The sequence below is a fragment of the Macrotis lagotis genome, chromosome 7 (genome assembly GCF_037893015.1).
Source record: "Macrotis lagotis isolate mMagLag1 chromosome 7, bilby.v1.9.chrom.fasta, whole genome shotgun sequence".
Lineage (NCBI taxonomy): Eukaryota > Metazoa > Chordata > Mammalia > Peramelemorphia > Peramelidae > Macrotis > Macrotis lagotis.
Window position 1 is genome coordinate 121,348,293 of NC_133664.1, and position 20,679 is coordinate 121,368,971.

Consider the following 20,679-nt stretch of genomic DNA (forward strand, 5'->3'; position numbering starts at 1 on the left):
CAGGAGTCCTCAGGAAATATCCTAGGTGGAAGGACAGCTCACTTGTAGCTTTCCTTGGACAGGCTAACATGGAGAGTCAAGTAAAGGAGAGTTAGCTATTGGTACCAAAGGTAACAAGAAATTTCATTGCATGGGATACTTATTGATCTCCCCAGATAGTGCTCATGAAGATAATTACAGTTTATGGGTGAACATTTGTGTTACAGAAGATAAATATGTGGGGCAACGAATCAACTCATCATACACTTTGATGGCATGAAATAAACATTTGTTACAGCCTATCACATTCCAGACTTTGAGCTAAGGACTGGAAATACAATAAAAGACAAAAGATAGACTTCATCCTCAAAGAATTTACAGTCTGAAGGGGGAGACAGTATGTAAACAAATTTCTAAAAATAAACTAGATATAGGATAGGGAGGAAATAATTGATAGAGGGAAGGCACTAAAATCAAGAGAGGTTGGGAAAGGCTTCCTGTAGACCATGAGACTTTGGTTGGAACTGACTTAGAACACACAACTCCCCCTCACTCAAATCCAATTCACTTACTTCTCATGGCAGCACCCCCTGTTGTCATAATCTCCTTCAAGAATGAAGGACAGACATGCTCAGAAAGGAATCCAGACAAGTTGGTAAGCAAAGGTGAGGACAGAGAGCATTCCAGGCTGAGGGACAGTCAAATAAGATGCCCAGAACTGAGAAAGATGGAGTGTTTTATTCATGAGCAACCAGGAGGCCAGGGTCACTGGATCAAAGTGTACAAGTTGGGAGGAAGACATGAGAAGCCTAGAAAGGAAGAGCAGGGCTAGTCTTGGAAGGACTTTTAGTGCCTTTAGAATATACAATAGCTCTAACTTGTTTATTTCAAACAAACTATTGGTGCTTAAAAATTGGGAAATGGTTAAAAAGGCAAAGATAATCAACCTCAATTATTACAATTTTCTTCAAAAGTTTGTTCAATGTAAAATGAGGACAAAAGAGCAAAAACAGTTGATTGTCCTGTCAAGACATGGCACCTAAGAACAATAATAATGAGGAAAATGACATTAATAACCAATGATTTGGGAGATCTAGAGTTCTCCCTTTTTTCTAAAATCTTTATTTCAAAAGATCAGTCTCTAAAGGTTGAACTAACTCTCCCCTTAGTCATGGTCAGACCCCACACAACTTTACAAGAAATCTTATCTAAGGTGAATTGTTGCCCATTGGTTTCCACTCAGGCAACCAAATTTAGAAAAAAGGGAGAACTCTACCTTTGTTTAGATTGACCAAGGGGGAGGTGGTCTGGAAACAGAGATAATCTCTTTGTCTAAGACAAAGACATGATGTCACTCTTTCAGTCCCTCAATGGAGTAAGCCCACTTCTCATTGTAAAATTCATTCTATCATTAAATGTTAACCAAAGTTGATTGCCACTCTCTGGAACACCTGCTTTTCCAAGAGCATAAAAGCTTTGAACCCACTGCCTTGAGTTTTTGGCATCCAAGAATGACATTGATCTCTTTTATTAATAAAATGATTAATTACTCAGAAATTATATTTCTCAAACTTTTTAAACATCATAATAGTATACTCTTGTAAAACATTATCGGAATTGGCAGATTATGAACATTATCGCTTCATAGTAAAAGGAGAAAGCAATGGAAAGCAAAATTCAATCTGAAGAAAGTTTGGTGTGAGATACAACGAAGTCTAAAATCCTTTATAGAACAAATCAAAAGGAGCAACAAATGAATGAATGAAAGATTTAAAGAAGCAAAGTAGAGTAAATCTATAGGCATTTCGCTAACAATTGTTTTTCTTCACTTGTCATCATGGAATGGTATTGGATTTTGACAACTTAAAAACCCATGTGGAAATAGACCTTAAGAAGATGAATTTGTGTGAAAAAAAAAAGATGAATTTGGAAAAAGCAGCTGGACCAGATCAAGTACACAATGAAAAAAAAGTCTGTGCTGGAAGTTACATAATTAGAAAACCCCAAGGTATCATTTCCTTGGGGAGAAGATACCAAGAAGGGATGAAATGACCCAGAACAGAAAAAGAAACAAAAAAGGAAAAGGCAAAATTGAAGGAAGAGAAGGAGCAGAAGGAGGAAAAAAGAGAAAGAATTGAGATATGTTACATTGCAGAACATCTGGGATGGCATCTCAATGAGGAGAACCTGTTTCCAGGAGAATCAGGATGATATGTAAGGAAAATACCTTGGTATGCATAGTTATAACATAATTGTTTCCAGTTGCCTAACCATGTGTTGCAGAAGAATTCAAAAAGGTCTAGAGGCTTCAGTTACTCTAAGGCATCTATGTAATTCCTTCATTCATGGTATCTAATGAAGGGGATAGAGTCTATGATTTTGAAATGTTCAAAAAGTCAGGAAAAGGGGCAACTAGGTGGTGCAGTGGATAGAACACCAGCCCTGGAGTCAGGAGTACCTGAGTTCAAATCCCACCTCAGACATTTAATAATTGCCTAGTTGGGTGACCTTGGGCAAGTCACTTGACCCCATTGCCTTAAATTAAAAAAAAAAGGTCAGGAAAAGCAGCTGAAGAGTTGCCAAATAGTAATGATACCTGGAGGAGCAAAACTGGATCTTTGGTAGGCTTTTGTGTTTTATGTTCTCCACCTCTTCTTCACCTCCCAGCATCATTCACAATTTGAGAACTCTTCTGGAAGAGTTGCTGCTTTTTTTTTTTAGTTTTTTTTTTACAAGGCAATGGAGTTAAGTTGCTTGCCCAAGGCCACACAGCTAGGTAATTATTAAGTGTCTGGGGTCAGATTTGAACTCAGGTGCTACTGACTCCAGGGCCAGTGCTGTATCCACTGTGCCACATAGCTGACCTTATTTTTATTTATTTACACATTACTAAAATAATCTTGTAAGAGCAAACATAATCCTCCTTCTCCCCCCACAAAAATAAAAATCCTCACAAGAAATGAAGTGAAAGAGAGAAAAAAATGTGCTTCAATCTGTGTTCTGATACCATCAGCTGTCTCTTTATCGTAAGTCCATCAGAGAAGTTACTTCCATATTTTTCCACAGTTGCTGTTGCTGATTGTAATTCCCTCCAACCATTCCTCCCCACTACCATTTATTATATTTTCTCTCTCCTTTCACTGTCCCTCTTCAAATGTGTGCTGTGGGGCAGTCAAGTGGCACAGAGCACTGGCCCTGGGGTCAGGAGAGGACTAGTGCTATGTAGGAACTGAAAAGGGTTGATTCTACTTCCCCACTACCCCTCTAATAGACTAAACTGGCTGGGAGAAAATTGGCAGGAGATGTATTAAGGGAAATGTTTATAGATTGATTCTGGCAATAAGAAGTAAATATCCTTTTGTTGAAGATATTTGATGTTATGTGATTAATGGAACTGAGGTACTAATAATAGCTAGCTCCCTAACAATGTGAAAGAAACCCCATGGTGGGGACTTGAGTCTACAGCAATTGTGGGGAAAAACCCACAAGTCCTTTAGGATACTTTAGAACTCTGAGGGGAAATATGGGTGAATGGACTACAGCAAACTCATTACAGGAATACCCTTATAGAACCTCTTCAGGACTGTTAGGTGATACAGTGAATAGAATACTGAGCCTGGAGTAAGAAAGGTCTCAGTTCAAATCCAGACTCAGACACTTAATTGCTGTGTGACCCTGAGCAAGTCACTTAACCCTGTTTGCCTCAGTATCCTCATCTGTCAAATGAGTCAAAGAAGGAAATGGAAAACCACTCCAGTATCTTTGCCAAGAAAACCCCAAATCGAGTCTTGTCTGGTCCTCGGCTTTCCAGACTCAGGAATGTTATTTCATCAGTCCACCCACAGAACATCAGAATCACCATCTCACCAGCTCACAGGAGACTGATTCATAACCCACATGATAATTGATCAGTTTATCCTTCGAACTTTGGATGAGATGATCTCTCCAGTCTCTTCTAGTCTTAGGATTCTATTTTCTATTAATGATTGTAAGACCCTAAGTTATAGAGAGATTTCCTTCAGTGCATATGGGAGCACCTTAAAATGATGACATCACAGGTTTGGACCAAGGGGGAAAAAAGATACATCAAAAGAGAGGTTTTCTAAAAGAAGAGCAACTGAGTTGGAAAGGGAGTGAATAGCAGTCCTAAAGATTAGACTGGGGAAAGCTCAGATAATAATTGAAACTCTGTTAGCAGAGAATCTCCTTCTATGCCACTTCGTTTCTCTAGGCTCCTTGCTTCTTTATGTTGGCTCTTTCTTTAAAAACAAAACAAAACTACTTTCTTCATGCCTAGAGAGGCCCAACATTGGATATATTATCTCTTTCTCCATCCCCGAGCTCCTACTAGATCTGGTCAGAGGCTCTAATCCAGCACTGCCTAGAAAAATCAACCTTCTTTTGACTGCTGAGTCACTCTCCTAAATTTATATCTTCTTTGGTTTCCTCATTACTATCTAGATCTATTCAGTCACTCTCTACTAAGTCTCTGCAGTCTAGTGAATCATTATGTCAAGGTCTTTTTTGACTAAATATCACTATCTGGTGTAGCACATTTTGTTTCTTTCCAAGAGAGATGAAAAACAAACTTATGCATCATTTTCTTGGTTCTCTCCTGACTCAGGGACAGCAATACATGTGAATTTCCATACTTTATCGTGTCATTCACTCCTTCTTCCAGACAATTCAAATATGTTCTGATTTGGTAATCATCTTAATCAGCATATCACTTTTTTGTTTTCTATAAAAAAATTAAATTCTTTTAAAAAACGAAAATCTGCTTATATCACTTTCACCTCCCTCCCCACTTGAGAAAGCAAGAAAAACAAACTCCTATTACAAGCATGTATGGTCAAGCAAATCAGATTCAGGTATTGACTATGTCCAACCCCCCCCCCCCAAAAAAAAAAAACAAACCCTTAATCTGCACTTTGAGGCCATCACTTCAGGAGGTAGGTGGCATGTTTCATCATGAGTTCTCTGACACTTGGTCCTTTGGTCCTTGAGTTTAATCCCACTTTCAAAGTCTTTCAAAGTTGTTTTTGTTTTCAAGGTCACTTTCAATGTGCAAATTATTCTTCTGGTTCTGCTTATTTCACTCTGCATCAGTCACTGAGTCAATAAATATTTATCAAGTGCCTTCTATATCCCCAGTACTGTGTCAATCAATAAGTATTGATCTATATAAGTATTCCCAGGTTTCTCTGAAACCATCCCCTCCCTCATCTTACAGCACATTAGTATTTCATCTCATACATATACCATAACTTATTTAGCCATTCCTCGATTGATGAGTACCTCCCTGTTTCCAATTTTTTGCCACTGTGAAACAAAATGATATACATATTTTTATAAATATGGATTCTTTACCCCTTTCTTTGCTCTTTTTGAATTATCCATTACTCTCTTTATGTAGAATCTTCTCAGACTCCCAAATCCATTTTTGCTTACTGGTCAGGTGCCAAAGTTTCTCCAAAGTGTAGGGATAGATCTGAGAGCTTGAGAATGTGAGTCTTTCTAATGTTAGCTCAGGAGACCCAAGTGTTCTCTACTCCTCATGAATATTAATTGATATCAATTATTCAGTCAGACTTAATTAGCTTTTAGAAAGAGTGTGACCCTGGGAGCTGGAAAGGAAATGGCAAACCACTCCAGTATCTTTGCCAAGAAAACTCCAAATGGGGTTACAAAGAGTTGGATGTGACTGAAAGGCCTCAACAACAAAATTTACTAAGATAATATGGTAAGAATAGTTGATGCAAAATGTTTTCCCCAAAAAGTGTTTGGCGCACTCTCACACAAAGGGAGTTCAGAGGGAAATGGACTTGATCTTTGGAAAGTACATGTGGCAAAGAGGTAACTCACAGCTCCTAAATGTTGGAAATCCTTTTCTCCCTTCGTGGGGATGCTAATTAAGTTTCCCTTGATCATTTTGTTGCTTTATTTCTAGGTACCAAGGATCCTTGAATCTGCCTTTTGTCATCATGTTCCAATCCATTCTTGTCTCCTTTTACATATTGCCATTAGTTGCTCCAATCCTGGGGATGTTGCTAAGGATGCTGATGGAAAAAGTCCAAATCCTTGGACCTTCAAAATTCATGAAGTTCTCTTTAGGTTAAATTAGGAGAAGAAATCAAGACCCAGGGTTAGATCCTCACCCCAAGAACTCCTTGTTGGGAGTTTGACTTGGAACTCCTCCTCTCCTGGATCATCATTTGCTCAAATTTTTGGGTTCTGAACTAGGACTTAGTTTTAGATAAGCTTCCTAGTATGTCTTTAGGTGCTTTAACCATTTGGAATATACCTTCCTCAATTTCATTCCACAATGGTGTTCAAGGGCTTATTATTCAAATATCCAAATATTTCAGGGAATTCCGTGAACTTGGCTGGGAGAGAAACCCAACTTTATTGCAATATAATTAATCTTTTGTAAGCCCATATATTTTATTTTATTCATTTAAAAACATTTATCTAGTCTCCATAGGCTTCACAGATTGCCATAGGGGTCCATAGCATTGAAATTAAGAACCCTTGATATAAATCTTTGATTGATTAGATATGTCAAGCTTTTGTTCATACTTCTGATTCAAACAAGATATGACCTCATCTAATAAAATTGTCAGTGTTGTAGAATCTTAGTCCTTACTTAAATTAAGGTGGGATAGGTGATTTAACTCCTCACTCTTATTCTTACATTTGTTTACTCCCTTTCCCAGCTTCTTAGGCTCTAATCAAAATACAACACTATGGTCCTAATTTGTTTTTTTAGAGGAATTTAACAGAAGTTAGTTTAATTCAGTATTAAAAGGGGTCCAAAGAAAGGGCAAAACTTTTTGTATCTTTATAGCTATATAATATCTTTCAGAGAGTGACATTTCAAACACAGAGGGATAAACTACAAAATCTTTTGAGGTAATATGAATAAGTAGAAATGTGTCAGACAAACTTCAATGTGGTCAAGGGGGGAAATAATCTGTAATATTAAAATAATGAGTTTTGATGAGCTGTGATACAGAAATATTCATTGTAAACTGATTGTAGGGCTGTAAGAATATTAAGGGACCATCCTTAAACTGCTTTTCTTTATAGGTGAATAATTCAAGGCCCAGGGAGAAGTTACTTGCCCAAGGTCACATGAGGGGTAAGTATCAGAGATTAGATTTGAATCAAGGTTTTATGACACCAAAACTATAATTTATAACAACTGTTGTAGCTTCATTTTAAGTCATACTCAAACTAGAGAAGGTATACTGAAGAAGCCAAAATTATCAAGAAGCTTCTTTATGAGGACAGTTCAAAAAATTATGAATCTTTATCTGGAAAGACAAAGGCTGAGGAGGGGTTTCAATTTAAATTTTACCCAGAGATGGACTTAACAGTTGCATTCATCAAATCCTAGAGCTAAGCAGTAAATACCAATTAAAACTACTTTGAACAAACAAAAGAAAGTTCACATATTGCTACCAATAAAATATGCAGTTAAAGAGATATGGGAGGAAAAACAATAAGCTGGAAAGAGTCTGAGAGGAGTTCTATACCCAGGCCTGGTGGCAACACACTAGTAGGCTCATTTCAAGATAAAATTCTATATTTGAAGAAAGTTCTCTAATTTTATGGTAAATATTGTATTATTTAAACAGAAGTGTAACTGAAGAGGGAGAAATGGGGATTAGGGGTTGGAGCTGGGGAAAATGGTCTTCAGGGAGGGGGAGACTTATGAAGATGGGAAAAGGGGCTTCAGGAAAGAAGGTCTTAAGGATCTATGTAGGTTGTTTTATGAAGAATTCACCACACTGATTCAGGGAGGTGAGAAAGGCCTAAACTCCAAGTCTCTCTCTATTCACTGCACCACCTAACTGCCACAGAATTAGTCAAATGCTCTTCTATTTGAAATGACTTCTAGTATTTATGTGACACTTTAAGGTTTGTAAAAGTGTTTTGTATCTTACTACATTTGATTTTCACAACAACCCAGTGAGATGTCATACAGCTGTTGTAACTTCATTTTAAGTCATACTCAAACTAGAGAAGGTATACTAAAGAGGCCAAAATGAAGACAGTTGAAAAAATCAAGAAGCTTCTTTATGAAGACAGTTCAAAAAATTATGAGTCTTCATCTGGAAACACAAAGGCTGAGAGGCGTTTCAATTTCAATTTGATTTTCACAGCAACCCTGTGAGATGACTGTTAAAATCTTCATTTTATAGAGGAAACTTAAGGTTGAGAAAGTTTAAGTGACTTGCCCAGGGGTTAGTGTCTGAAGACATATTTGAATTCAGGGCTTCTTGACTCCAAGTCCATTATTCCATCCACTACACCACCTTTAAGTGGGCCACAGTCCAACAGACTTGTGAATCTTTGGCATGCACACATCTTCCTGTTCTATCTTTGATACTGATCCTTAGAGGATAGTGAAGTCATTTCTGTTGTTTTGTATAATTTATGCTTAGGAGACATATTAGAGGAGAGGGCTATAGTGTGCTCTTTGGAATTTTTAAAAACCAAAAATGGGCATAATAGGCTCAATGACAATCTTATATTCTTACTTCTGTCAGTCATGACTGGAGAGGTAGGTCTGCTATAGAAGATATGCGAAACAGTTGATGTTTCCTTTTCATGTTTTCACTCTTAGTAGCCTTACTGTGTGCCCATGTTCCAGAGAAGGTAGAAATCCTCCTTATGCATTGTGGAGCAGAACACTGCTGTATATTATGTGGAAGATTTGTAACTAATTATTGCAGAACACACAAGCTTTCAATTTGTGGAAGGAAAGCACACATATACACAATTACCAAGTGTTGCATCAGCCTTTATCAATTCTTATAGTACAGAGCCAGTGGAGTAAAGAAGTCGTGGTAGACAGAACGGTCTTTAGAGGTTTTCTAGTCCAAATTCCTCCTTTTGCAGAACAGAAAACTGAGCTCAGGAGGCCAGCATCTCAGGGGTAGGAGGCGGAAAGGATTGCACATCCAGGGCTCTTTCCATTGCACCACGTGGAAGGGAATTGTCCCCTTGGCCAGGGCTGATTTGGAAACAAGGAATTCACAGAGTGGACGTGTGTGGTAACTAATAATAGGTAGCAAGCACACAGCCCCATCAGGCAGGCTGCCACCCTTTTGTACAAGCAGAGTCTCATTTGATCCTCGTGCCAGTCCTGGTCCTATTGTTATCTCCATGATGCAGCGGATAGAAATGAAGTGAGGCGCTCCCCCCCAGTCCACCACTGCCCCGTGCCCCTTTCAGCGGGTGAAGGGGGCTGCAGCCCCCCAAGGGCTTTGTCCGGGCTGGGCGCGCACAGAGCGGGGCTGGCAGGGGCATGGCACTGGGGGGCGGCAGGCGCCTCAGAAAGCAGCCAGCGCCGGTTCCGACCCGCTCGCGTGCCCTGGGCAGGAGGGTGGCGCTCGCATGGAGACCTTAGGTCGGAGACGTGTTTTGAGAGTCATAAAGGAGAGATTACGAGTGTGAGAGCGGGGGGCGGGGGGGGCCCACGTGGAAGCAGCGCGGCCGCCCCTCGGAAGGTCGGGACGAGTCGAGGCCTCCGTCGGATTCCCGGGGATGCTCGTGGCGCCGCGGGAGTTCAATGGCAGAAGGCGCGGCCGCCTTTCACGCCGCGCGGGGAGGGTCACTTCCGGGACGAGTCGTCCCCGAAAGGCGGGGAGCCTGGTTCGCCGCGGCCCCGGCGGAAGTGCGCTATGGCACCGGGGGCGCCGCTTCCGGTCCGGGTAGCGCGGTCCGCCCGCTGCGAGGCGCTGGGCTTTGCCGGAGCCGGCCGGGGCTGGAGGCTCCCGGGGCTGGGGGCGCGGGCGACAGCGCGGAGCCGGGGACGCGCGGGCTCTCTGGCTGGCCCGGGGGCGGCCCGATGCTGAAGCCGGCCGCGGGCCGCGGGCACGGAAGAGAGAGGGAACCCGAACGCCACCGGGCCGCTGTTTCCAGGGGGGCGGCCTGCGCGGGACACCCCCCGCCCCGGTAACGGCCGAGGAGGAGGCGGAGGCGGAGGCGGAGGCGGAGGCGATGGCGCTGGCCAGGGAGCGGCCGTGGCCGAGGCAGTGAGGAGGAGCCCAGCCCGAGCAGCCGGAGGCCCCGGCGCGGAGGGCGGGAGCCGGCGCCATGGAAGGCTCGAAGCCCAGTTTGCAGCTGGTGTACCAGGCTGTGCAAGCGCTCTACCACGACCCGGACCCCAGCGGCAAGGAGCGCGCCTCCTTTTGGCTCGGGGAGCTGCAGCGATCGGTGAGCGGGGCCCCGCCGCGGGGGGCGGCCCTGGGGGGCCTGGGCCGGGGCCTCGTGGGGCCCGAGGGGAGGAGCCGCGGCTGCGGGGCGGGGCGGGGCGCGACGGCCGCCCGCGCCTCCGGGCCTGGCCCTGCCGCGCCGCCCCGCGCTGCTGCCCGCGCCCCTCGGTAGCCCCAGGCCTCCCTCTGTCACCTCATCACTGCGCCCGGTGCCGAGCCCCCTCTCCCCGGGCTCTCGTCCCCTCTCCTTCCCCGGCCCCTCGTCCCCTCCCCCGGCCCCTCGTCCCCCTCCCCCGGCCCCTCGTCCCCTCTCCTTCCCCGGCCCCTCGCCCCCTCTCCTCCCCCGGCCCCTCGTCCTCTCCTCTCTCCCTTTCAACTTTCGCATCTTTTCCCCAAAAACTTTTCAATAATCCTCCTGACTCGGATTACCTAGAGCCGGGATTTCCTTCTAAACAAATACGAACGTGCTTTGAAATTTAAAGGGCTTTGAATTTTATTTGCACAAATCAATCTCTCAATTTGATTTACAATCTTTCCCTCCCCCCGTTTTTTTTTTGGTTAGGGTTTTGCTGCTCTGCCCTTTAAAATTAACTTCTTTGAGCCCTCAGTGCATATTCCTTATATGTTGGACACCTGCAGCTTTGCAATTAAAATAGAGCGGGTGTTGTTTTTTTTGTCTTATTTTGCCTGATTTCCGGTAATGAGAAATTCTTATAAGCTGGATATCATTATTTGATCATCGCAACACGACCAGCTTCTGTGGTATGAAAGCCTTTTTGTTGTGCTTTGTGTTTACAGCCTTGGTTTGTTTGTGTGAGATACATGAAAATCATCTTTTTTTTTTACAGTAGGGAAATGTGCTTGGTTAGAACAGGAAAGATGATTTGTTAATTTAAAGAGTCTTTCTCAAGGTGTTTTCCAAGTTATTTTAGGGTTATATAATGAAACTCAAGCTTGCTTCTAATATAAGTACTTTTCTGGAGCAGAGAGCTTAGTGTTGCTGCAATAGATCCGATTCACGAAGAAACTTTCTTTTATAGAACAGACTTTTTTCCCCTCACAATCTGTGTTACTGACTGTACAATTGTAATCCCAGAGATTTGTGCCAATTGCTCTTCTTGACAAGATTGTTATGAAGCAATATTTAATCATCTGTAAGTAGTACAGTTTGGATACAGTTCAACACATTTTGCAATGGCATGCTTTCTTTATGTTACAAATAACAGTCATCTGTTTCCCCTCCATTCTCAAAAATAACCTGCCACAGACATTTTTCATTTAATAGGTAGAGTTGATATCTTGGAAATTTTCTAAAGGAAGGGAAGTTTGGGGGCTGGTTTTGATAGCAGTCCTACCTAACAAACCTGTTATGGCAAGACTGTTAAAATATGATGGGAAGGAGTCATCCTAATCCTACTCAGTTAACTCAGACTTCAGGGAAAAGCATTTGGATGAAAAAGCACCACTTCATTGGAATTATGGGAAAAACCAACTAAATTGTTGAATACAGTAATTTAAAGAAAGGAGGGAAGTGTATTTTTATAGATAGAAATCTATTAGCCTATTCTTTGGAATAAGAGTCAATATGGTTGCTCTAACTATGCACCATGGCAGCCGATGAGCTCAGATAACCTTGGGACAATGATAATTGATTTGGCCTAGATTTGTGGGAATTTTTTTTTCCCCATAACAAAAGAGGCAGGTCGAAGCACATGTACCCTAGTACTTTTCCTCTTTGGAATTCCTGTTTCTCTGAAGTTCTTCTGAAACATCAGGGTTCTCTCTCCTTCTGCCATTTCAGTCTTTGGTTTGACTTGGTGATTTGCCTACAGACTAGACATTTATTTGAGGGTCTTATTGCTGTCAATCTACCAATAAGCACTTATTGATCAGCCCACCATGTTCCAGGCATAGTGCTCTAAGATGAAGATGTAGCATCAAAAAAGAAAAAAGGGGTGTCATTGCCTTCAAGGAGTTTGCAGTTTTTTGGAGAAGAAAAATTAAAAATACACATGAAATAAACACCGGGTAGTGGTGGCATTATGCCTGTGGGCAGTTTTAGGAAATGGAGAAAGGCTTCTCTTTGGAAGTGGCACTTGAACTGAGCTAAGAAGGAAGACAGCATTATCAGAGGCTAGTTGGAGTGAGGAGGTTTGGACCTTGTGAAGAGTCATAGTGATAGGAGGTGGAATGTTGTGAGTGAGAGAACTGAAAGTGAGCTGATTTCAGTGGACAAAATGTGAGAAAAGAATGGAATCCATTTGAAAAGGTAGGGTAGAACCTTCTAAGCAAAGGGCTTCCAGGTTCACATTTGATTTGAGAAGTAATAATGAGTCACTGGAACTTTTTAAGCAGGAGAATGGCCAGATTGTGCTTCATGAATATCATTTTGGCAACTCTAAGGAGTACGCAGATTACAAAGTGGAGAAATTTGGAAGATGGGAGAGAGAGAGAAAGATAAGGTTGCAATAGAACTGGGGAAAGAGTCAAGGATGTGAACTACAGGAGGGGTTTTACATGGGACCAAACAAGACAGACTTGGAAAGTGCAAGACTTACCGAAGAGGAGTATTTCTTTATTGATAAACCAGTTTAGGAAGATCTGAATAAAAGCTTTGCATATATGAATGAGTCATTGCATCAGGGAGATGATGCCATGACAAGCACATGAATTGTATTTGAGTGAAGGGGGACTGTGCTAAGTCACCAATCTCACTTTCTCCTCCAGAGTCAACTGGATCCAGTGGCCAGATCTGAATCTGGAGGACTGGAGATGATCCTTTATATGAGGCAATCAGGGTTAAGTGACTTGCCCAAGGTCACACAGCTAGTACGTGGCAAGTATTTGAGGCTAGATTCAACTCCCATCCTGAATCCAGTGCTCCCCTGTGCCATCAGGGCAGATGATGACCCATGGGAGAATAGCCTAGAGTTAGGAAGACTCATCTTCCTGAGTTCAAATCTGGCCCCAGATTTAGAGCAAATCACTTCAGCTCTGTTTGCCTCAGTTATTCATCTGTCAAATAGAGATAACATTAGCACTTGTCTGTTGAGATTTTGTGAGACTCATGTTTGTAAAAAGCATGTAGGTGGGTCGGCTAGGTGGCACAGTGAATAGAGCACTGGCCCTGGAGTCAGGAATACCTGAGTTCAAATCTGTCCTTGGACACTTAATAATTACCTAGCTGTGTGGCCTTGCAAAAACCTAAAAAAAAAAAAAAAAAAAAAAGCATGTTAGGACAGTGCCTAGGTTGAGGGAGATGCTAGAGAATTAAGTGCTTATTCTGTCCTTGCCCTTGCATATGGCGAGTCCTTGCTTTCCAGAAATTTACAACCTAATAACAGGAGGGATAAAAACCATATCCTTCTAAAATTTCTTTTGAATTATAGCAGTTTAGACTAGTTTAAAACACATTTAGAGCTAGGAAAAAATTGGAATTTTTTACAGTAAGTGTTGATTTTTATATGAGTATCAAACTCAACTTTCTTATTTTATAGATGAGGAAAATAAGTGAAAGTTAGGTAAATATTCATCTCCATAGCTGGGGCTCTGGACAAGGGATGATGGTTTTATTGATTACTGATGGACTTCTATGGACTCAATGAGTATTTTTGTATTTCTAGTCAAAAATAGACATTGCTGTTCCAGATCTTCACATCTATCTGTTCCTATTTTAAATTAAGATTATTGTAATAGCTAGTCATTTTTTTTGTCATCTGCATTTATGGGAAATCAGAAAAATGAAAAGCAATATTTGTGATATTGTTAATTATTCAACTGTATGAAAGTTTATAAAAATAACTTACATACTGCTATGATTGTGGTCCCTTGGATTTTATTCAACAATTTTTTTTAATTTTTTTAAATTTTGTTTTGTTTTGTTTTTAAGTTTTTTGCAAGGCAATGGGGTTAAGTGGCTTGCCCAAGGCTGTACAGCTAGGTAATTATTAAATGTCTGAGGCAAGATTTGAACTCAGGTCCTCCTGATTCCAAGGCCGGTGCTCTATCCACTGTGCCACCTAGGCTCCCTGTTCCTTTTTTAAAATTTTTTTTAATTCTCATTTTGTACAAATGTTCCGTTTACATTAATAAAATATTCCTGTTTAAGAGTAAACAAAATACCCCTCCCCCATGAATATAGACTTGTATAGAATTGCTGGGGCGATAAAGTAAAGGGGAGAGAAAAAAATTAAAATAAAAAAATAGTAATAATTGTAAGTATGGCCAGGTGGCTCAATGGATGAAGCACCAGCCCTGGAGCCACGAGCACCCAAGCCCACATCCAGCCCCATAGACCCAACAATCACCCAGCCCTGTGACATGCAAGCCACCCGATCCCCACTGTCCTGCAAAAACCAAAAAGAAGAAAAAAAAAGACCCAAAATAAAATAAAATGGCAATCATAGTAGGGGTGGCTGGGTGGCAGACAAAGCATTGGCCCTTGAGCCAGGAGCACCCGGGTCCAAATCCGGCCTCAGATACCCAAAGATCATCCTGCTATGTGGCCCCAGGCAGGCTACCCAGCCCCATTTGCCCTGCACCCTCCCCCAAACAACAGTAATAAAAATTGTGCTTCAGTCTTTCCTCCAACACCAACAACTCTGTCATGGGTGGATCTCATTCCTTATGGTAAGTCCATCGCAAAAGTTGCTTTCATGTTTTTCCAACGTTGCCATTGCTGATCGCAACTCCCTCTTTTCTTATTTCTCCACTACCATGTACTATATTTTCTCTCTCCTTTCACTCTGACTCTGCTGTAGGGTCTCTGAGTGGCCCAGCAGACAGAGGCCCCGAGCCCACATACCACCCCTTAGGCCCAGCCTCCACCTGGTCCCATGGTCCTGGACAGGCCTTCCAATCCCAGCCCCTTGCAAGAAGTAAAAAAGAAAATGTGTTATATCTGACCACTGTCCCCCCATGGTCCATCCTCTCCTCCATCACTCACATCCCCCCCTTCCCCCTGTCACTCCTCTCCTTCTTAACTCCAGTTGTCTATACCCCATTGAGTATATATGCTGTTTCCTCTCCTAGCCACCTCTGATGAGAGCAAAGGTTCCCTCATTCCCCCTTGCCTCCCCCCTTGCATATCATTGCAATAGCTCATTGTAATAAAGAAAAAAAACTTATTATATGAAATATCTTGGCCTATTCCCCCTCTCCTTTTTCTTTCTCCCATTACATTTCCCTTTTTTTCTATTGACTCCAGTTTTACACCATATTTTACTTCGAATTCAGCTTTCTCCTGTGCTTCAACTATAAAAGCTCCCTCTACCTGCTCTGTTAACTGAGAAGGTTCATATGAGTATTATCAGTGTCATTTTTCTATGCAGGAATACATGCTGTTCATCATCATTAAGTCCCTCATATTTTCCCCCCTCTCCTCCACTCTCCATGCTTCACCTGAGTCCTGTATCTGAAGATCAAACCTTCTATTCAGCTCTGGCCATTCCAAAAGGAACATTTGAAATTCCCCTGGTTCATTGAAAGTCCATCTTTTTCCCAGGAAGAGGACATTCAGCCTTGCTGGGTAGTTCATTCTTGGCTGCATTCTAAGCTCTTTTGCCTTCCGGTATATTATATTCCAAGCCCTACGAGCTTCCAATGTAGCTGCTGCTAAGTCCTGTGTGATCCTGACTTCAGCTCCAGGATATTTGAACTGTGTCCTTCTGGCTGCTTGTAATATTTTCTCTTTGACTTGGGAGTTCTGGAACTTGGCTATAATATTCCTAGGGGTTGGTTTTTTGGGATCTCTTTCTCTGTAGGATCTGTGGATTCTCTCCATTTCTATTTTGCCCTCTGCTTCTAGAATATCTGGGCAATTTTCCTGTCGTAATTCTTTGAAAATGATGTCAAGGTTCTTTTCCTGATCATGACTTTCAGGTATTCCAGTAATTTTTAAATTATCTTTCCTAAGTCTGTTTTCCATATCAGTTGTTTTTTCAATGAGATATTTCACATTTTCTTCTAATTTTTCATTTTTTTGGTTTTGAAGTATTGATTCCTGATTTCTGTTAAATTCATCAATCTCCCTGAATTCTATTCTTTGTCTGAAGGATTTGTTCTCCTCAGAGATTTCTTATCTCTTTTTCCATCTGGCCAATTTTGCTTTTTAAAGCATTCTTCTCCTCAATAACTTTTTGAACTGTTTTATCCATTTGACCTAAGCTGGTTTTTAGCATGCTATTTTTTTCAGCATTTTTTTGGATTTCCTTGACTAAGCTGCTGACTTCATTTTCATGGTTTTCCTGCATCTCTCTCCTTTCTTTTCCCAGTTTTTCTTCCAACTCCCTCATTTGATTTTCAAAGTCTTTTTTGAGCTCTGTCATAGCCTGAGCCCAATTTCTGTTTTTCTTGGAGTCTTTAGATGCAGGAGCTTGTGCTTCCTCATCTTCAGACTGAGTATTTTGGTCCTTGGGCTCATTTGCAAAATATTTCTCAATAGTCTTCTTTTTTGTTTCTCTGCTTGCTCATTTTCCCAGCCTGGGCCTGGTTTGGGGTGTTTCTTGAGCTTTTGGGACACTCCCACAAGGGTCTCAGTGTGTGAGGCTCTGTCCTCCCTCCTGGTCTGTGAATGACCATATGTGCCCCCCTCTGCCATGGGGCTGAGGTGGGGGGGTGCTCTGCTGTTCTATGGGGGGGGCCTAGACTGTGATCAGGATCTGAATGTGGTCAGAGCCCCAGAGTCCTGTTCCAGGGGCAGAGGACAGAGCTGGGCAGTCTCTCTCTCTCTTCACTCCCCTCCCTAGATTCAATGGGCTCATGCCCTGGGGGCTCCTGCTTGTGGGCTCCGCCTGCTTCTGTTTCCTGGATCTGGACTGCCTTGGCCACTCTGCTTGCTGTGTGCCCTGAGGGTTGGGCTTCATGTGCTCACTCTGGCAGAGGTCCCTGCTGTTCCCCCACTTTGTGCCAGTGCTCCCCGGGGTGTAGCTCCGGAGACTCCCCCGCTGCTGTGAGCCGTGGCTCCCAGTGCCCTGGGGCTGCCTCCAGGAGGCTGAAATGCTTTCGCTCTGGTGGGCCGCCCCGCCGACCCTGGGGAGCAGAGCCTTTCTGCTCTTTTCTTTTTTTTCTTTACCTTGAGTAGGAGAACTGCCTCTCTGGGTCCCTCTGTGGGTCCTGTCTCTCGAAAGTTTAGTTAGAGTCCTTAGTTTCAAGTTTTATCAGAGAGCACCTAAGACTGGACCCCTTCTTGGCTCCGCCCCCCTTTTCAGCAATTAATAGTTAGAGGTTGATTGCAATTAAAAAGTGATTAGTATAGTATAGTCTGCTTGTGGGTGCTTTACAGTGCTGCTAAAATTAATTGACTAGTGTTGCAGAAAATTATCTGGATTTCAGAAAAAAATAATTTTTCTGCTGGATTTCAAATTAGAGGACTTGGGGGTACAATTTCTGTCTTCTGCTTATAGCCTTTGTGACCTTGGGCAAGTCAATTGAACCTAGGTTCTACCTTCAAAATCAGAGGTATTCTGGACTTAGATCAGGGATATCAAACTCAAATAGAAATGGGGCCATAATCTGTACTTAAGGATTTCTGTGAGTTCTAGAGACTTAGAAAACTACATGGTAATGTTATTCATGTTTTTAATTGTTTAAATATTTCCTAGTTCCATAATCTGAGATGGCACTCAAGAGTATTGCTTTGTGCATGTTTGACACCTGAGTACTAGATGATCTAGAAAATTCTTTCTAGCTCTAAATCTGTGATCCTCTATTCCTAATAATATAACACCAACATGATTCCTCTTTCTAGGAGAGTTATAGACTCTAGTTTGCATTAGGTTTTTTTCTTTTTTTTTCTGATTATATGCAAAGATAGTTTTCAACATTCATTATTTTGTAAGATTTTGAATTCCACATTTTTCTCCCTTCTCTCCTCCTACCCTTGACAGCAAGTAATCCTGATATAGATTATTTATTCATAACTATTGGATTAGCTTTAAAGCTCAACTAGTGTCTTTTTCAACTTTATTTCACAAGATTTTTTTTCTATGTTCTGTTGTATTTTTATTCATTTTGTTAAATATTTCCCAATTACATCTTAATCTGATTTGTGCTGCACTAAAGAGTCTTGAGTTGGTCTGCAGGGTATATTTTTTTATTGTTTTTTGAATTTTACAATTTTTCCCCCAATCTTGCTTCCATCTGCCCCCCCGCCACAGAAGGCAGTCTGAAAAATCCAAAAGATTTTTTGAGAGATGAGAGATTTATAAGCTATAAAATGTGCAATATGAAAGTTGTGTTGTTATCTGCCTTACTCTTGATTATTACACTCATTTGATCATTTTGATTTTACAGGATCTTTTATCTGAACTTTGCCATTGAAGATTTTTAGGCTAATATGTTTATTGCAGAGCTTATTTTGACTGATTCCCTATACATCATATGGTTAGTGCTTGTGGTCTCTGTTCTGGAAAGTAGATATGAAATCTTGATTTTGAATTTGAATATATTGCTCAGTGTATTAAATTATAATTCCAGATGGCCTTGCAAATTTGAAAAAATTTTTGCTTTAACTGTCTTATTTTCCAAAAACTCAGATTATTAATGAAATCCACACTCATAGAATTGCAGAAACAGAGAATTTTAGAACAGTCATGGATCTTCTGGTATATACCTCCAAAAATTATTCTGTTTAAGTGGAGGATAAATGGTTAAGAGGGATACTCTTAGATGATTCTGACTAGTTTGCTAGACCCAAAAGTGTCAGTTTACATTATGAAAAGGATTCAGGCTATGCATTTCCTATTTTAAAGCAGAGTTGCTTATGTAATTTAATGTAGTTGTTTTTTAAAAATAAATTTATTTTTCCAAATACATGCAAAAATAGTTTTCAACATTTTTTATAAAGTTTTTGAGTTCCACATTTTTTCCCTTTCCTTCCCCATCCACTTGACAACAGAGAGTAATCTAATATAGGTTATTCCCATATAACTATGTTAAACATTTCCATATTAGTCATGTTGTGAAAGAAGAATCAAAACAATTGGGGGAAAACAACAATTTCATGTGGTTGTTTTTTTTTTTTTTGAGTAGATATGGGTTTAGTCCATATACTTGCCTTGAAGGATATGGCTCCTTGTGTGGAACATACAACTTTTAGGGGTTGTGTGAGATCTGGATTGAGATTCCCTTTTCTACCAGCTAGGGCTAATTTAGAGCAAAAAAGTCGAGTCAACAAATACTTGTTTTTTCAATTATATGTAAAGATAGTAGTTTTCGATATTCATTTTCATAAAGCTGTTTTTCTCTCCGCCATGATAGCAAGCAATCTGATGCAGGTTAAAAATGCACAATCATATTACACATATTTCCATATTACTCATGCTGTGAAAGAAGATTTAGAACAAAAGGAAAAAAACATTAGAAAGGAAAAGTAATTAAAAAATGACAATAGTATGTATGCTTTGATCTGCATTCATACTCCGTGGTTCTTTCTCTGGATGTGGATGGCATTTTCCATTGCATGTCTTTTAGAATTGTCTTTGCTCACTGCTAACTAAGTTCATTATATTGATCATCCCACAATGTTGTTGTTAATGGGTAGAGTAATTGGGTACAGTATACTCCTGTTTATGCTTACTTCACTCAGCATTAATTCAGGGAAGTCTTTCCATGCTTTTCTGGAATGTATCTATCTTACCATTTTTTATAGAGTAATAGTATTCCATCACATTCATATATGGCAGCTTACTTAGCTATTCCCTAATTGATGAACATCTGCTTAATTTCCAATTCTTTGACACCACAAAAAAAGGTTGCTTTAAGTATTTTTATTTTAATTATTTTTTTAAATGATTTCTCTGGGATACAGATGGATAAGTGGTATTGTTGGATCAAAGGGTATGTATAGTTTCTTATTTCTACTTGGTTTGTAATTGTCTGACCTTTCAGGGCTTAGACTGTTTGTAAAACCATGTTTGCTTATTTGTTTATTATTTGTTATTTAAAATTATGAGTTCAGAATTAGGTAAGATTTCTTGTGAATATATTTTTTATACTCAGTGCAAGTAATTAAATGCTGCTAAAATGAAAGTCGGTTGTCCTGCTTAAGTAAATGAACCATTTTCCTTCCAGAAAAGTTTGTTTTTCTCTACTGGGGTATCCATATTATCTTAATTTGAACCTTGCTTCTTGGAGTCTGTGGGGTTTTTTCTCTGAATTCTTTACCTTTTCATCTTGTGATTCACTCAGCAGTGTATATTGAACCTCTTCACTTCAGTTTTATGTGGTTTCTGAGTTTCAGACTTTCTTACAGTATGAACTACTTTGGAACAAATATTTTTAGTTTTGTTGATCACTTTATGAATACCTCAGATTGATAGCATTAAAAAAAATCTCATCAGTCTCCCTTCACTGTCAAAAATCTTTGCAACCATCCAAAATGCTGTCATTAAAATCAATCTGTTTTGGCAGGACTGTCAGTTTCCTTGTGAACTCACTCTTGTCATGGTGGTACAAATGTAAGGGTTAGCAAGAA

General features: G+C 40.8%; 1 protein-coding gene across 1 annotated transcript in view; it reads left to right on the plus strand.

The window, feature by feature from the left end:
• Positions 1-9,686: 9,686 nt before the first annotated feature.
• TNPO3 (transportin 3) overlaps positions 9,687-20,679 on the plus strand; it is a 39,190-nt gene continuing 28,197 nt past the window's right edge. Inside the window, exon 1 of the mRNA XM_074193733.1 lies at positions 9,687-10,206. Within this exon, the coding sequence (XP_074049834.1) occupies positions 10,087-10,206 (120 nt within the window). The 5' untranslated portion in view covers positions 9,687-10,086. The remainder of the gene's footprint in view (positions 10,207-20,679) is intronic.